The 14,474-nt window shown below is 42.5% G+C and overlaps 1 protein-coding gene across 3 annotated transcripts in view; it reads right to left on the reverse strand.

The window, feature by feature from the left end:
* Window positions 1-11,123, reverse strand: part of KIF14 (kinesin family member 14) — a 180,296-nt gene extending 169,173 nt beyond the window's left edge. For all 3 annotated transcript variants that reach the window (XM_030207054.1, XM_030207053.1, XM_030207056.1), the window contains exons 1-2: window positions 9,940-11,123; window positions 6,818-7,072 (exon numbers count right to left, since the gene is read on the reverse strand). In XM_030207054.1, coding sequence (XP_030062914.1) covers window positions 6,818-7,072; window positions 9,940-11,072 — 1,388 coding nt within the window. In that variant the 5' untranslated portion in view covers window positions 11,073-11,123. The remainder of the gene's footprint in view (window positions 1-6,817; window positions 7,073-9,939) is intronic.
* Between the last annotated feature and the right edge of the window lie 3,351 nt (window positions 11,124-14,474).

Consider the following 14,474-nt stretch of genomic DNA (forward strand, 5'->3'; position numbering starts at 1 on the left):
TTCAAAATGGCGGCCATTTTTAATCTCGCCGAGACCGTCAGGAAGCAGTCAGGAGCACGGAGAGCAGCGCGATGGGCAGGAAAGAGGGGGCTCTTTCCTGCCCCGACGTCACTAGACCACCAGGGAACATGGCATCGCGTAAGTAGGGGACGGTGATCCAAAACTCGGACAAGACGCACCGGAGCACCTAGGTTTTAGAGGAGGGAAAAAGGAAAATTTTTTTTTTCCTATTTCCCTCCTCTAAAACCTAGGTGCGTCTTATGGTCCGGTGCGTCTTATAGTCCGAAAAATACGGTAGGTTCTTAAGCCTGTATTGTTTCTGTTATACATACAGATATAACAATATTTTTACACTTTTTATAAATGTTGACATGCCTTGTGTTTGTGAAAAAGTGAATTGCATAATAGAGTGTTTTATTTATAGCTTTTTTCACTATGTAATAATGGGTCTTTTTATTATTATAATTTTTAAATTTTTAATTTAGATTATTTGGTTTTTGTTTGTCTCATACACTTTTGGTGCCTCAGGTTTCTAGTACGCTTTGTAGGCATCATGATTATTTCTATTTTAGCATGAACAATATGTTTTTATCATTGGCAATAGATGTTTTTGACCCCATTATTTTATTTATCATCATTAATTCCTGTGCATTATGTGACTTCATAATATTTCAGGCTGTTCTTCCTATTCGTTTTGCACTAGATTGAAGGTATCGTCTATCACTTTAAAGTTTTGTTTCATACCGATGTCAATTTCTCATTACACTTCATGTCTCTCTTTCAGCTCCGCTCCTGCATATCTTCTTGGTATTCACATGTCATTTTTTTAAATACTCTATTTACATTTTGCTCACACCTTTTTCAGTAGTAGCTCAAGGTGAGTTACATTCAGGTACACTGGATATTTCTCTGTCCCAGGAGGGCTCACAATCTAAGTTTGTACCTGAGGCAATGGAGGGTTAAGTGACTTGCCCAAGATCACAAGGAGCAGCAGTGGGATTTGAACCAGCCACCTCTTGATTGCAAGACCGGTGCTCTAAACACTAGGCCACTCCTCATTTACATTATTCCACAAACATTTTCACATTACTTAATTGTACGTGTTAGTTGTAACACATACATGCATGTATATGCACATATTTTGTTCAAATCCCATGGAGGAACCACCGGACGATGCAGCGGACGGATCAACTTCACTACCTTCAAGAAACGCACAACATCAGGAGAGGCCGCTAAGGATACCCCCTGAACCAGGACAAGGCTGCCACCTGCACTTTTAGGGAAGACTGCGCGAGGCCCCTGTCTAATCCGTCCTGCAGAAATTCCAAAACCTCCGCTATCGAAACATGCAAGGCAAGGTAAGACCGCTCCTGACACCAATTCTCAAAGATTCGCCACACGCGCACATAAGCCAAAGTAGACCTCTTACGGGAACGCAACATAGTATCAATTACCCTGGGAGAAAAACCTTTCAATTTGTGCCGCTCAAGAGCCAGGCCATAAGCGAGAACAGAGTGGGATCGGCCATCTCGATTGACCCCTGAACCAACCTCACTGCGGACCCCAATGGGATCAGCTCCTGGACTGCCAACCGCACTAGATCTCCGTACCACGGACAGCATGGCCAATTGGGAGCCACCAGGATCACTGGACCAGAGTGTCGCTCTATTCTCTGCACTACTCGCCCCACCAATGGCCACGGAGGGAACACATAAAGCAACTCATGAAGAGGCCATGGAAAAACCAACGCATCGATCTCCTCGGACGACTGAAGCGAGAAACCTGGGCATTGTCGGCCGACGCCATGAGATCCATCACTGGACGACCTCATTCCAACACTATGCGCTCAAAGACTGACTGATGAAGAGACCATTCTCTGGGATCCAACGTGCGCCTACTCAAAGAGTACGCTCACGTTGTCTACACCTGCCACGTGAACTGCCGAGAGCTCCTGAAGATGCACTTCTGCCCAGCTTAGTAACTCTTGTCGCCTCTTCGGCCACCGCTCGGCTCCTCGTTCCCCCCTGCCGATTTACATAAGCCACAGCCGTGGCATTGTCGGAAAGAATCCTGATAGCGCTACCTTTGAGAAGAAACTGAAAAGACTGGAGAGCCAATCGAATCGCCCACATCTCCAGCCGGTTGATGGACCAGCGAACTTCCTCCAATGACCAAAGACCCTGGGCCACCTGCCCCAGGCAATGACCTCCCCAGCCCCATAGACTCGCATCTATGATGAAAACTATCCAGCCCGGCGGCTCCAACAGCATTCCCTTCACTAGATTCGGAGTGTGAAGCCACCAGCACAGGTTGCGACGAGGAGCCTCTAACAGAAGTAGTGTCTCCTCCAACTGCTGGGTCTGAGGAAACCAGCAATCCAACAGAGCCCTCTGCAAATGACGCATATGGGCCCTGGCCCAAGGGACCACCGCTATCACTTCCACCATCAGACCCAGCACGTGAAGGTAAGAACGAGCCGAGGGAGCCCTCTGTGCACACAGCTGCTGCCGAATTTGACCCTACAACTTGGAAACTCGAGTGGACATCAGGAACACCCGACCTTTCTCCATCTCAAAACGGACCCCTAGGTACTCCAGGGACTGAAGGTACTAGTTGACTCTTGGCTGGATTCACCATCCAACCCTGAGACTGCAAAAAGGATACCACCCGTGCGATTGCCTCTGCGCTTTCCAACCTCGATTTGGCTCGAATCAACCAATCGTCGAGGTAAGGATGAACCAAAATGCCTTACTTTCATAGAGCCGCCACCACAACCACCATCACCTTGGAAAACTTGTGTGGCGCCGTCGCAAGACTGAAGGGAAGCGCACAAAACTGGAAATACTTCCCTAATACAGCAAAGAAAACGCTGATGCGCTGCCCGGATGGGAATGTGCAAGTAGGCCTCTGTCAGGTCTAACGAAGTGAGAAACTCTCCTCTCTGAACCGCCACAATAACCGAGCGTAAAGTTTCCATCCGAAAGGAGGGGACCTTCAGAACTCCAATGACTCTCTTGAGGTCTAAAATGGGACGATAGGAACCCTCCTTCTTGGGCACCACAAAATAAAATCATGTAGCAACCCGTTCCCCTTTCCCCTGGAGGAATGGAGACCACTGCTCCGAGGTCTATCTGGCGCAACAGAGTGTCTCGCACTGCTCTCGCCTTGCGCCGAGAGTGACAAGGAAACACTAGAAAGAAATCTGAAAGAGGGCCATTGAACTCTAGTGCGTATCCGTCACGTACTACCTCCAGAACCTAGTGGTCTGAATTGACCTGGACCCACCTCTGGTAAAATAAACTTAACCAGGCGCCCACGCGTACCAGAGACTGGGCCCCCACACCATCATTGGGAATTATGGGCTGTACCGGGAGCTCCCGAGGAGGAATCCCGGCCACCACAGCGTCCACCTCGAAAGGGCTGGGTCCGCTGGAAAAACCGACCCCTGGACACTCCACTACACCTACCAGGCCTATACCGCCTTGCATCCCGAAAACATCCACGCACGGAAGTCCTCCTGGAACCTGACTTAGGCCGAAGCTCCGGAAGCCGCAGGACCTTAGCATCACCAAGTCCCCGCGCCAACTTTTCTAGCTCCTCCTCAAAACAGCATAGAACCTTTAAAGGGGAGCGAAGAAAGCTTTGACTTTGAAGCCGCATCAGCAACACAACCCCATAACCACAGGGCTCGACAGGCTCCAACCCCTAAGGTCATGTTCTTTGCCAACACCTGTAACAAATCGTATATCGCAACTACCAAAAAAAGATGACCCCATCTCCAACTAAGCCAGCTCCTGAACCCAGGACGCACAGTGGAAACAAGCATGAGCTACCAAATCTCAACAAACAGAGGCTTGCAACACCAAAGCCGATAAATCAAAACTCCATTTAAGAAAGGACTCCAACTTTCTATCCTGAGGGTCCCTTAATGCGGCGCCACCATCCACCGGGATAGCTGTGGCCTTAGTCATCGCCGTTACCACTGCATTCACCGCAGGAGGTTTCAAAGAATCCCTATCCACCTGGGGAAGAGGGTAGAGCTTAGCCATGGCCCGAGCCACCTTACACGGAGTATCCAGGGAAGCCCACTCCTGCACTACCATGTCCCTCAGGTCTGCGTTCATAGGAAACGAGCGTGGTACCCGCCTAATCCCCTTAACCAACGGATCCACCTGCTTCCCATCTCCCAGAGGAACCTCCGCAGGTTCAAATTTTAAAGTAGAAGACACCTGATCAATAAGCTCAGATAACTCATCCCTATGAAAATTCTGAACTACCGAAGGGTCCTCACCTGGCAAAGACATCTCTTTATCCTGACCCGACAGGGACACCTCTTCCTCCTCTAGCGCACCAAGATTCCCCTCCAAATCTGGTAGAGAACAGGTCTCCAGGTGCTCTGACCACATCAAACGAGGCCTCTTAGCTAATCCACCCCATCACTTAACCAGGGAGCTCCATGCGAGAAGGACCCACTTTCCAGGCCTGGAACATGGCCCAAATAAAGTCTGGTGGGAAACCCATCCCCCCGGAGGATTCTAAAAGTGAAGACGGGCCCGGAACAGGGATTCCCTGTGCAGACTGCGCCGGCTCCGATCCAGCGCGGGACAAATCCAAAATGGCGGCGGTTCCCGCCAAAAATCAGGACCGTCACAGTGACGGCTGCTTGTGCTGACTCAACCCCCTCCGAACACGCGGTGGGAACCTTGGACAATAACAGCGGAGGCACGGAGGAAGGGTGCTTGGTCTACCCACAAAAACGGCACTGGCTACCCAGCACTTCCAACCCCTGACGAGCACAAAATCGGCAACGGAGGAGTTTCCCCCGACATGACTGACAGCGGGAAAAATCTAAAGGCCAAGCCACCCACACACACACGAGCTCACCACAGGCCTCAGCTCTCCCAAGCAGCCAGAACGACGCCGCTTCAAAACCAGAGAAACAGCTCTTTTTTTTTTTTTTTCAAACTTTATTTGAGCCTCGCTGCAGCTGACTGAAAGGCACTCAAGGCTGCCGCCCCACCATGGCAGCCGAGGCACAAGGCTGACCAAGCGGGAGAGCCGGCTAGGGGGAGGAACCCAGCCATCCGGATGTGACACCCCAAGGGGTACAAAGTAAAGGCCCCACAGGACCCACTACCCCCAAGCACACAGAGAAACCAGGCACAGGGATTCTTATTTCTTTTTTTTTTTTTTTTTTACTAAGGAATAGAAAATAAAACAAAACTAGACCCTGAGAAAAACCCTAAGGCCTACCAGACCGGACAAGCTGCATGTCTACCCTCTGCTGGAAACTGAGAAATACTGGATAAATATGGTTAGGCATAGGTTATATGTACAGTGTTCAAAGTTAGTGTTCTCAGTCTCCCTCTGCTGGTAGGCGTGCACAACCTAAGCGTCTTGACCGGTCTGGAGGGCTGCTGAGGAAGCAGACAATGACCTCATCAGCACATCCAGCCTACATGGAACAAGGCTGCTTTACTGAGATAGGCTCAAATATCTCATTAAAAAGTGAAGGCTTGTATGCACACTGACCCAGTTGCAGAAGAGACAACCTACGGCAGAGAGTATTGGGATCAATATTAAAACATTGGGGTGGGTTTTGTGAGGGAACTTAAACACCATCCAAATGCAAGAGTTACTGCTAGTTATTAAACTTTCTATTGTGTGTCTTACTTTTTCTAGTCTTATTTCTTTCATAGGGGTCCTTTTAGTAAGCTGTGGTAGAAAGTGGCCTTAGCACACCCTTATGCAGGGTTTTTCCTGTGTACCAAGGTCATTTTTACTGCAGCAGTAATATAGACGATTTTCCCTTTTTTGCATTAATGGCCAAGCACTAATGTCACCATTACCACAGGAGCACTTACTGACACCTATTTTGTAAGCAGTAAGGGTTCACATGGTAATATTGTGCTAATTAGTTAGTACATGGCTAAATGGACATGCTGATTAGCGCTGAAACATCCATTCTCTGCACCACTCCATGCAAAAATTAAAAACATATTTTTAGCACGTGTCAATTAGGAACGTATCCTGTGGTAAGCCCTTTTAAGCTGTGATTAAAAAAAAAAGTGCTAGTGTGTGTTTAATTCTGAAAACTAAGGATACAATCAATACAGGGCTTCCATCATACAACTCACAATCCAAATTAGATGTGATCTACAGTTATTTGACTAATATATAACAAGAGCCATAACAGATCACTTTAAAAAATTGGTATAAAATGCCTCCTTTATAGTAAAATGGTGTGATTTTCAGGGATTCAAAAATAAGTTTGCCTGTTCACTTCAGGAATTGATTTTCACCAAGACGAAACAGCAGAGCAGCATCGTAGAATGTGCCCCCCTCTGCTGAGAAGCAACAGCATAGTCAAATCAGGCCATAAGAATTCCATCTCCAAAAAGGAACAAACACCAGAAAGCTGGGCCACAGCACCTGACCATATTCTCAATGCTGAAAAGGACCAGGAGCAGCTGCACAAGGCATGCTGCCCCACCATCCACCTGCTTCCTCTCCAGAGGAGATGGACAGAAGTAGTGTCTTCTGGCCTGGGAGGACAGAGAAAGGGAGCAAGAGAGCTGTACTGTATGATGAAGAATGAAAGGGATGCATGGTGGTGAAGTGTGGTGTGTGGACTCTCCAAGAAGTGAAAAAAATGCAGTCCCTCCTTACCTTCACCACAAAAAGCAGTTTATCGGTGAATGAAGCCCAACAAAGCAAGTGCATTTCATTCTTGGTAAATACTTCAAAAACCTGGTGTTCTAAAAATCCCAGTGTTACCAAAACTTTGATGAATTGTCATCCACGCCTTGATACTTACGTGTAAGACTTTCCAGAGCCCGTCTGCCCATAAGCAAAGAGACAAGTGTTGTAACCCTCAAAAGCTCGCTCCAAGAGAGGGACCGCCAGCTTCTCATAAACATTTTCTTGGCTAGCATAGTTAGAATGAGACTTATCAAATGACCAAAAAGAAAAGTCATAGACAAAATTATGAGCTTGGTTGGTTTCTGGATGCTGGACAATGACTTCCTGTCCATTCACAGAAATTACTTGGTACGCGTTTTCACTTCTTTCCCTGAATAAAAATAAAATGCAAGTTAGAGCAAACACAAAGCAAGCTTTAACCAATAATCCAAATACTACTTTGTACAACAACTATGTTTATTCTTTTTTACTTAAACTTATGTGCTGTGCTTTTTTTGTTTTGTTTTTTTTTTTTTGGGGGGGGGGGGTTGTTTTTTGTAATATTACTGTTCATGTGTATAGCATTATCAAATGTACGAGTCCTCAAGGCAGACACAGACCCTGCTCTTTGTTAAGTTGTACCGGGACTTTTATTCTACATTTACCTCAGCAGTTCAAGGACAGATTATATAAAAAAAATTAAAAAAAAAGACCAGATCAAAATATCCAGGAATTACAATACAAACAGCAATTAACACAATCCTAACCAATATAGTCCCATCAGTTACATTCTGAAAATACAAGACCAGTATCATAACATAAAATGGTTTTCAGCTTTTTTCTAAATGCCAAATAGTGATGACAGGTTCTCAATGATAAAGGTAAAGAATTCAATAGTGTGGCCATTTGACAACATAAAGAAGAAAAAAAAAAGTATTGATTGATTTTAAGCTAGTTATATCTGGAAATCTCAAAAGAAATTGGTTTCAGATATCATACTTGGATGCAGCATTCTGTAAGAGTATGGCCATAAAAACCATACAAGGAGGAATTTCAGAAAGAATTTTAAAAAAAACCATTCATCTTAAAGCGGATGCAAGCTATAATCGGCAGCCAATGTAGTTTCAGATGGCAACTTTTAACTGAATCATTTTGATAGGCCATAAATTAATCTAACAGATGTATTCTGCTTTATTTGTAAACGGCTGAGTAATGTTTTAGATCAGCACAGTAAACGCAACTGCATTGATTCCACTCCTAAAAATGTTGAATTTAAATTTAACGAAAATGAGTTATCCCCTATGGTAAAGTTCTGTTTATATCTTATGGAGTCTTATCTAGTCATGATAGAAAACAGACAGACAAAACAAATGAAGAGGTTTTAAGAATTAAACCAGGCAGGCTACAGGTAAGATTCATTGACAAAAAAGGTACTTTGAGTGAAGTAGTGGAGAATAAGACCTCTAAAGAAAGTTTATGTAAGAAAAAAGCAGCCAATGGGGAGGGAGTAGGATTCAAAGGAATATAGATGCAGTCTGAAAGAACAAGCTTTGTACATTGGATGCTGCTTTTCAGATGCAGATCTAACACACAAAACAAAATATATGACTACACAGTGGTTTGCTGGAGGGTAATCAGTTGCCCTCTAGTATGACTGAAGCGGGTATAACAGTCCTGCTGAAGCATGGAAAAGATCCTTCTGCCTGTGGGTCTTATAGCCCTATTTTGCTTTTAAACAAAGTTGTCCTTAAGAAGAGTTACCATACTGGGACAGACCAAAGGTCTATCAAGCCCAGTATCCTGTTTCCAACAGTGGCCAATCCAGGTTACAAGTACCTGGCAAGATCACAAAACAGTAAAACAGATTTTATGCTGCTTATTCTAGAAATAAGCAGTGGATTTTCCCCAAGAACAGGAAAGAGGGGAGTGAGCTTAGAGCAGATAGAAGCAAAGAGAGCAAAGAAGAGCTGCCCCTCTCCTCCAGTCATTCATGGTGTGAATGAAGCAGACTCTGCATAGCAAAGAGAATCCCTTCTCTCATAGTAGTAGAAAAAAGCATTATATTTCCATTTAGTAATATTTATCACAGTGATCTAGTAACTGTTCAGCTTCTAAAGTAAATTGGATGCTGTGGAACACAGCTAAAATCTGAATCGAATTTATCACCTGCAAAAAAAATTACATGTTGGGTATAGTTGGATTATGTTGGCTGATTTTTTTTTCTGTGCTTAATTAATTCTCTTGTATGTCCTTTGATATACTTCAGAAAACTTTCATGGAGACAATGGAGACTCCCTCCATACTAAACTGCTTGATTAGTACTAGCACTAGAGAACCAGCATCCCAGATTTACCAATCAAAAATCTGGTTACTTTAACCACCCTCCTTCCCTCCCACTGGTAAGAAGAAAGCTGCAGTCTTACCTGTGTGGGTCTTTTACCAACTTCAATCTGATGTCTATGACTTCATGTGTTCACCTATCAGGCTGAAGCCAGCACAATGAGACCCACACAAGTAAAATATGTCGCTCTCACTCCCAGTCCCTCTGGCAAACGGAATAAGAATTATGCAAAACTGGGTCTCATATGCCATGAGGATTAAATAAACTCAAAAGAAGTGTCCACAATATAAAGGGTGAAAAGCACACATCAAACTTTCCTTCACATGCTGTACTGGCTTTTCAAGTACATTACTATGATGCAGTTGGTCATCTATAATTTAAATTTTATGTTTTCAGGTAAAAAGTTGATGAAGAATGTCTAAGGGGGGATAGGATGGTAGGATGAGAGGGAATTGGTTCCTTTTGATTGTGACAATGATCAATAAATGTAAACGCACATCCAGAAATGATAACTGGAAAAAGGTGTGCTGTCACATTCTAATTTTGAAATAAAATTTTAAAATTTTGTTTTCATACAAAAGTAAGCAGCATTACATATATCTGGTTTTACAGGGGAGGTATGGGGGGGGAAACTTGTTATGTTAGCAGTCTGTTTTGGTCTCTGTCTTGTTTGCTGGATGACTTTGGATGACTGTATGGTGGTTCTGTTAATAAACACGATTTAAACATATATTTGGCTTTTGTGCTGTCTTGTGTTGCATTTCCCTTCTAATTGAAATTTTGTTTTACTGTGTATGTTATAATGTGATTCGCTTAGCACTGTAGGCAGAATGCAAATGGATTACACAAATAAATATACCCAATAAGTGAATATTTTATGAGCTGAATGAGACTAACAAACAAACATATTTACTGACCTGTTGCTGAAAGGCCTTATGCGCACAGCCACCGTCACTACAGAGTTCTCAGCCTTTGAAGGGTCTTGGTCAATGCAGCTGTCCTGAGCCTTGCTCTCTTTTAATACAACAGTGCTACTTGCTACATTGTGGTCTTGTGTCCTTTCAGGTCTGCTTGCACGGAAAGAGTTGGCTATACTTTTCTTCGGGGTAACTGGCAGATTGCTTGCTCTGTTTTTGCAAGCAGACACTGTAGAACTCCTGATGTTTTGGAACATGTCACATGCTGATGCCAATTTAAGACTTTTTAACATAGCTTCTTGTCTGAGTGGCCTCTGTTGGTTTAAACTTCCAGATTTGTTATCTGGAGTTTTAAGAATTTCCTTTCCAATTATTTTATTTGCTATGCATTTTTCATGCAGTTTGGCACCAGGTGTCCTGTTAACAGATGTTACAACATACGAATAACCTGAATTAAGAACTTTGTTTGGGCTCTGTGTTTTGTCTCTGAATGCCCTACCATTCACACATGTCATTTTACCATTTCCATCTGTACCTTCAAGAACAGAACATGAGTCCTTGCTTTTTGGAGCACCTTTCAGTTCAACAATCAGGTGAGATTTCATTGACTGGACAGATGCACTACAGTATGTCTTGCTAATAATGTTTGCTGGAAAAGATGTTTCATTGCTTAACTGTCCAGCTGAATCTGGGTTCTTGAGACCTGACTGGCTATTGTTATTCACTGGAACTTGTTTGTTGCCCACTCCAGTCCGCCGTTGCAGTGTAGGTTGTCTTTGCACTTGTTGTTCTTCAGCATTCTGTACAGTGTTCTCATATGTCTCTTTATCACTACAGGTGGAGTCTTTTTTGGTCATTTTTCGTTTCTGAAGAATAAGCATGCCATCTTGCTTCAGGCTCGGGGGAGTGTCTGCAGATTTTTCAAAGGCAGAGACTATATAAGTTCTATTTAAATCTTTTGTTGTATCCAAAGGCAGTGGAGGTTGGACACCTTTTTCATCTGATGACTGGGGCTTATTCTGCTGCCCTAACTTGTTGCTTTTAGCATAGATATTTAAAGGACTTTTTAAATATGAAGATGAAATTCCAGCCCTGTTGATGTGCTGTTTGGTAGGTACTGTGTAAATCGGCATTTTACTTTCAAGTAGATTTAACTACAAGATTCTAATAAGACATAAACCAGTTTCTTCATAGGTATAAATCTGAATCTCAGCCACCTACTGGCTCCATCTATTACCGCTGCTGCCACAACTTATTAAGTCTATGTCCTGAGAAATACCCTGTGAAATTAAAGAAACAAGGTAGACAATTAAAAACCAAGCATTTCCATTTGCCATAAGTCATGATTCAGTGTTTTCCATCCTAAGCTCCCCCACAAGGTAGCATACAAAAGGAGAAGGACCTGTGCTTCCTCACAGAGCAGCACAAGAATGTATAGCTAGAGTGAACCACAGACAATGCTCTCCTCCAGAAATGTTCTAATGGTTGGGTCTACAAGAAGACTGAGTCAGTCCTTGTGAGTCAAATCAGAAAAACAGATACGGAGAAAGGTGAGCTCCTGTGTCCTTGCTGAAGAATCCTTGAGGGAGAAACCCAGAAGTGTTCCCTTTTTTTTTTTTTTTTTGTTACATTTGTACCCCGCGCTTTCCCACTCATGGCAGGCTCAATGTGGCTTACATATTGTATACAGGTACTTATTTGTACCTGGGGCAATGGAGGGTTAAGTGTCTTGCCCAGAGTCATAAGGAGCTGCCTGTGCCTGAAGTGGGAATCGAACTCAGTTCCTCAGTGCCCCGGGACCAAAGTCCACCACCCTAACCACTAGGCCACTCCTCCACTCCATATCATCCCTAGGAAGATCGGTGACTTTGGAACTAGACAGCAAGTCAACCTGGTTGTTCCCTGAGGAGCCAATTGTGGACAAAGGAGCGGGGAAGGTCCGATCCTAGGCTCCAAAGCCAGAGAGAAGTTTGAGGAAGTACAGAACTTTGTAGAGGAGTGTCTGTATGCCTCCTGTTTTGCTAAGTTATGTTTTAATGCAAATGTTAAAGAGTAAAATCAATCCCTCTATATCTGTGATACCAATAAGAGGAAACCAAGAAGCAGCTAAATTTGAAAGCAAGGAAAAGTACAGGGGAAGATTCAGTATAGGCTGTATATGAATTAGCCAAGCTTACTTTTAGTGAGAAACGACAATGATTTTGGCTCACTTGATTAGCTCTATACATCATGAGCTTCCCCTTTTTTTTTTTTTTTTTTTTTTACTTTGCCTTATTTTTCAAAAAAGGATATATATATATATAGTTTAACTTATTTTTCTTCAATCAATAAAAAATCAAAACACATGCACACTCACCAATGTCCAACTTATGTATCAAATTTTTAAAACAATCCAATATTGCCGTGATGATTGCAAATTGACAAAGTTTCAATTAACAATGGAAAGGCAGGAGTCAAAATAACACTCCCCTTTGCCTTTCCATATTATGCAGCACTAGTAAATAAATTAGCAGTTAGCCATAGACTTATCTTAATCGTTGGTTTGCTATACTGCTATTCCTCTTCCTCTGACACAGCACCCTGTTTCAATAGTTACTTCATAAGGGACGCCAGTGCTTGCTTTCATGCCACTTCTTTGTCTAAATAGATTGTTTCAGCTGGCAGCAATAAACCTCCTCTGGGTCTGCCTCAGATACTGGCTGTCTCCATCCTGGCAGACCCAGAGGAGGCTCATTGCTACCAGCTGAAACAATCCATTTAGACAAAGAAGTGGCACAAAAGCAAGCACTGGCATCCCTGATGAAGGAACTATTGAAACAGGGAGCTCGAAGAGGAACAGCAGTAGAGCGAACCAACAATTAAGATATGTCTATGGATAACTACTCATTTATTTAATATGCATAATATGGAGAGGCAGTTATTTTGACTCCTGTCCATTGTTGAAACTTAGCAGTTTGCAATCATCACAGAAATATCAGATTGTTGGAAAAAATTGATACATAAGTTGGATACTGGGGAGTGACAATGTTTTTTGAAAAAATAAGGCAAAAACGTTTTTAAGGGGGGAAGCTAATAATAATAATAATAGAGCTAATTAAGTGAGCCAAAATAGTAATTTCTCATTAAAAGTAAGCTTGGCTGATTCATATACAGCCTATACTGAATCCTCCCCTCTACACTTTTTTTTTTTTTTTTTTCAAATTTAGCTGCTCCTTAGTTTCCTCTTATTGGTATCACAGATACATAGAGATTGATTATCTCTCACCCCCTTTTTTGTTTCATTTAAGCTTTAATTCAAATAATAAAGCATTAGAAGACTGATTTAAATCCTAAGGAGTTGTGTAAAAACAAATATTCATGATTTTGAAAAAAATAAGCAAGCCACTTTTAGCAACAAAACCCAAAAGGAAGACCTCGTTGCTGTATAATTTGAGTCATTATGTCTACAATGATAGAATAATTCAATTACTCAAGTTGTCCAGATACAGTGAAACCATTTTTAAATACTTGGCATTATATAATAGGTGGGAAAATGTGGGCTACAAATGCACATAAATAAATAAATAATAAATATTCATTACAGAAACATTCTTTTCTTCTTATGGCATCCAAAAAATTAAAAATCCACTTAACAGCTGCTCTGTTTTAGAATAAACCATGGACGTCAGATTAGCGGTCAAATTCTTAAAGAACTTGAAGTTATACATTTAAATAAATGGAGTCTCAAGAGTCTAGGGTGCTTACATACATAGATGGCCTAACCCTTTAACAGACTCATCATCATCATCATCGGCTCCTCTACCCACCACAGTGTAAAAAAACTCCCCAATGGAGAAAAAAAACACTGTAGCAAAAAAAAAAAAAAAAAAAAAAGAGGGTCTGAATCAAAACACTTCACAAATAATTCCACAAAAATTAAGTCTCAGGTTTATAACCTTCTATGTGCCCGAAAACAGACTGAAAAAAACAAAGTTATTTTATAATTCATATACAAAAATAAAGAGGTACTAATAACACCCAGAAATCAACAAATAGTCACTCAGCTTCTCTCATCGGTGAAACAATTTCTTGTCATTCAACACAATGGAGCCTTGACTTCAACTGTGAGCTGGGATCACAAACCTCCATCAAATCCCCGACAGCGGGATCCCCTGTTTCACTACTGCCTTAGGAGTAAATATCCACGACTTAGTCTTTCCAAGCGAAATAAAAGGCTGAAAATGGCTACTGGATAAAGTACGCCTTTTATTTCGCTTGGAAGGACTGACAGTTAAGTCCTGGATATTTACTCCTGAGGCAGTAGCGAAACAGGGGATCCTGCTGTCGGGGATTTGATGGAGGTTTGTGATCCCAGCTCACAGTTGAAGTCAAGGCTCCATGGTGTTGAATGACAAGAAATTGTTTCACCGATGAGAGAAGCTAAGTGACTATTTGTTGATTTCTGGGTGTTATTAGTACCTCTTTATTTTTGTATATGAATTATAAAATAACTTTGTTTTTTTCAGTCTGTTTTCAGGCACATAGAAGGTTATAAA

This window comes from Microcaecilia unicolor, chromosome 6 (genome assembly GCF_901765095.1).
Source record: "Microcaecilia unicolor chromosome 6, aMicUni1.1, whole genome shotgun sequence".
NCBI classification, from domain to species: Eukaryota; Metazoa; Chordata; class Amphibia; order Gymnophiona; family Siphonopidae; genus Microcaecilia; species Microcaecilia unicolor.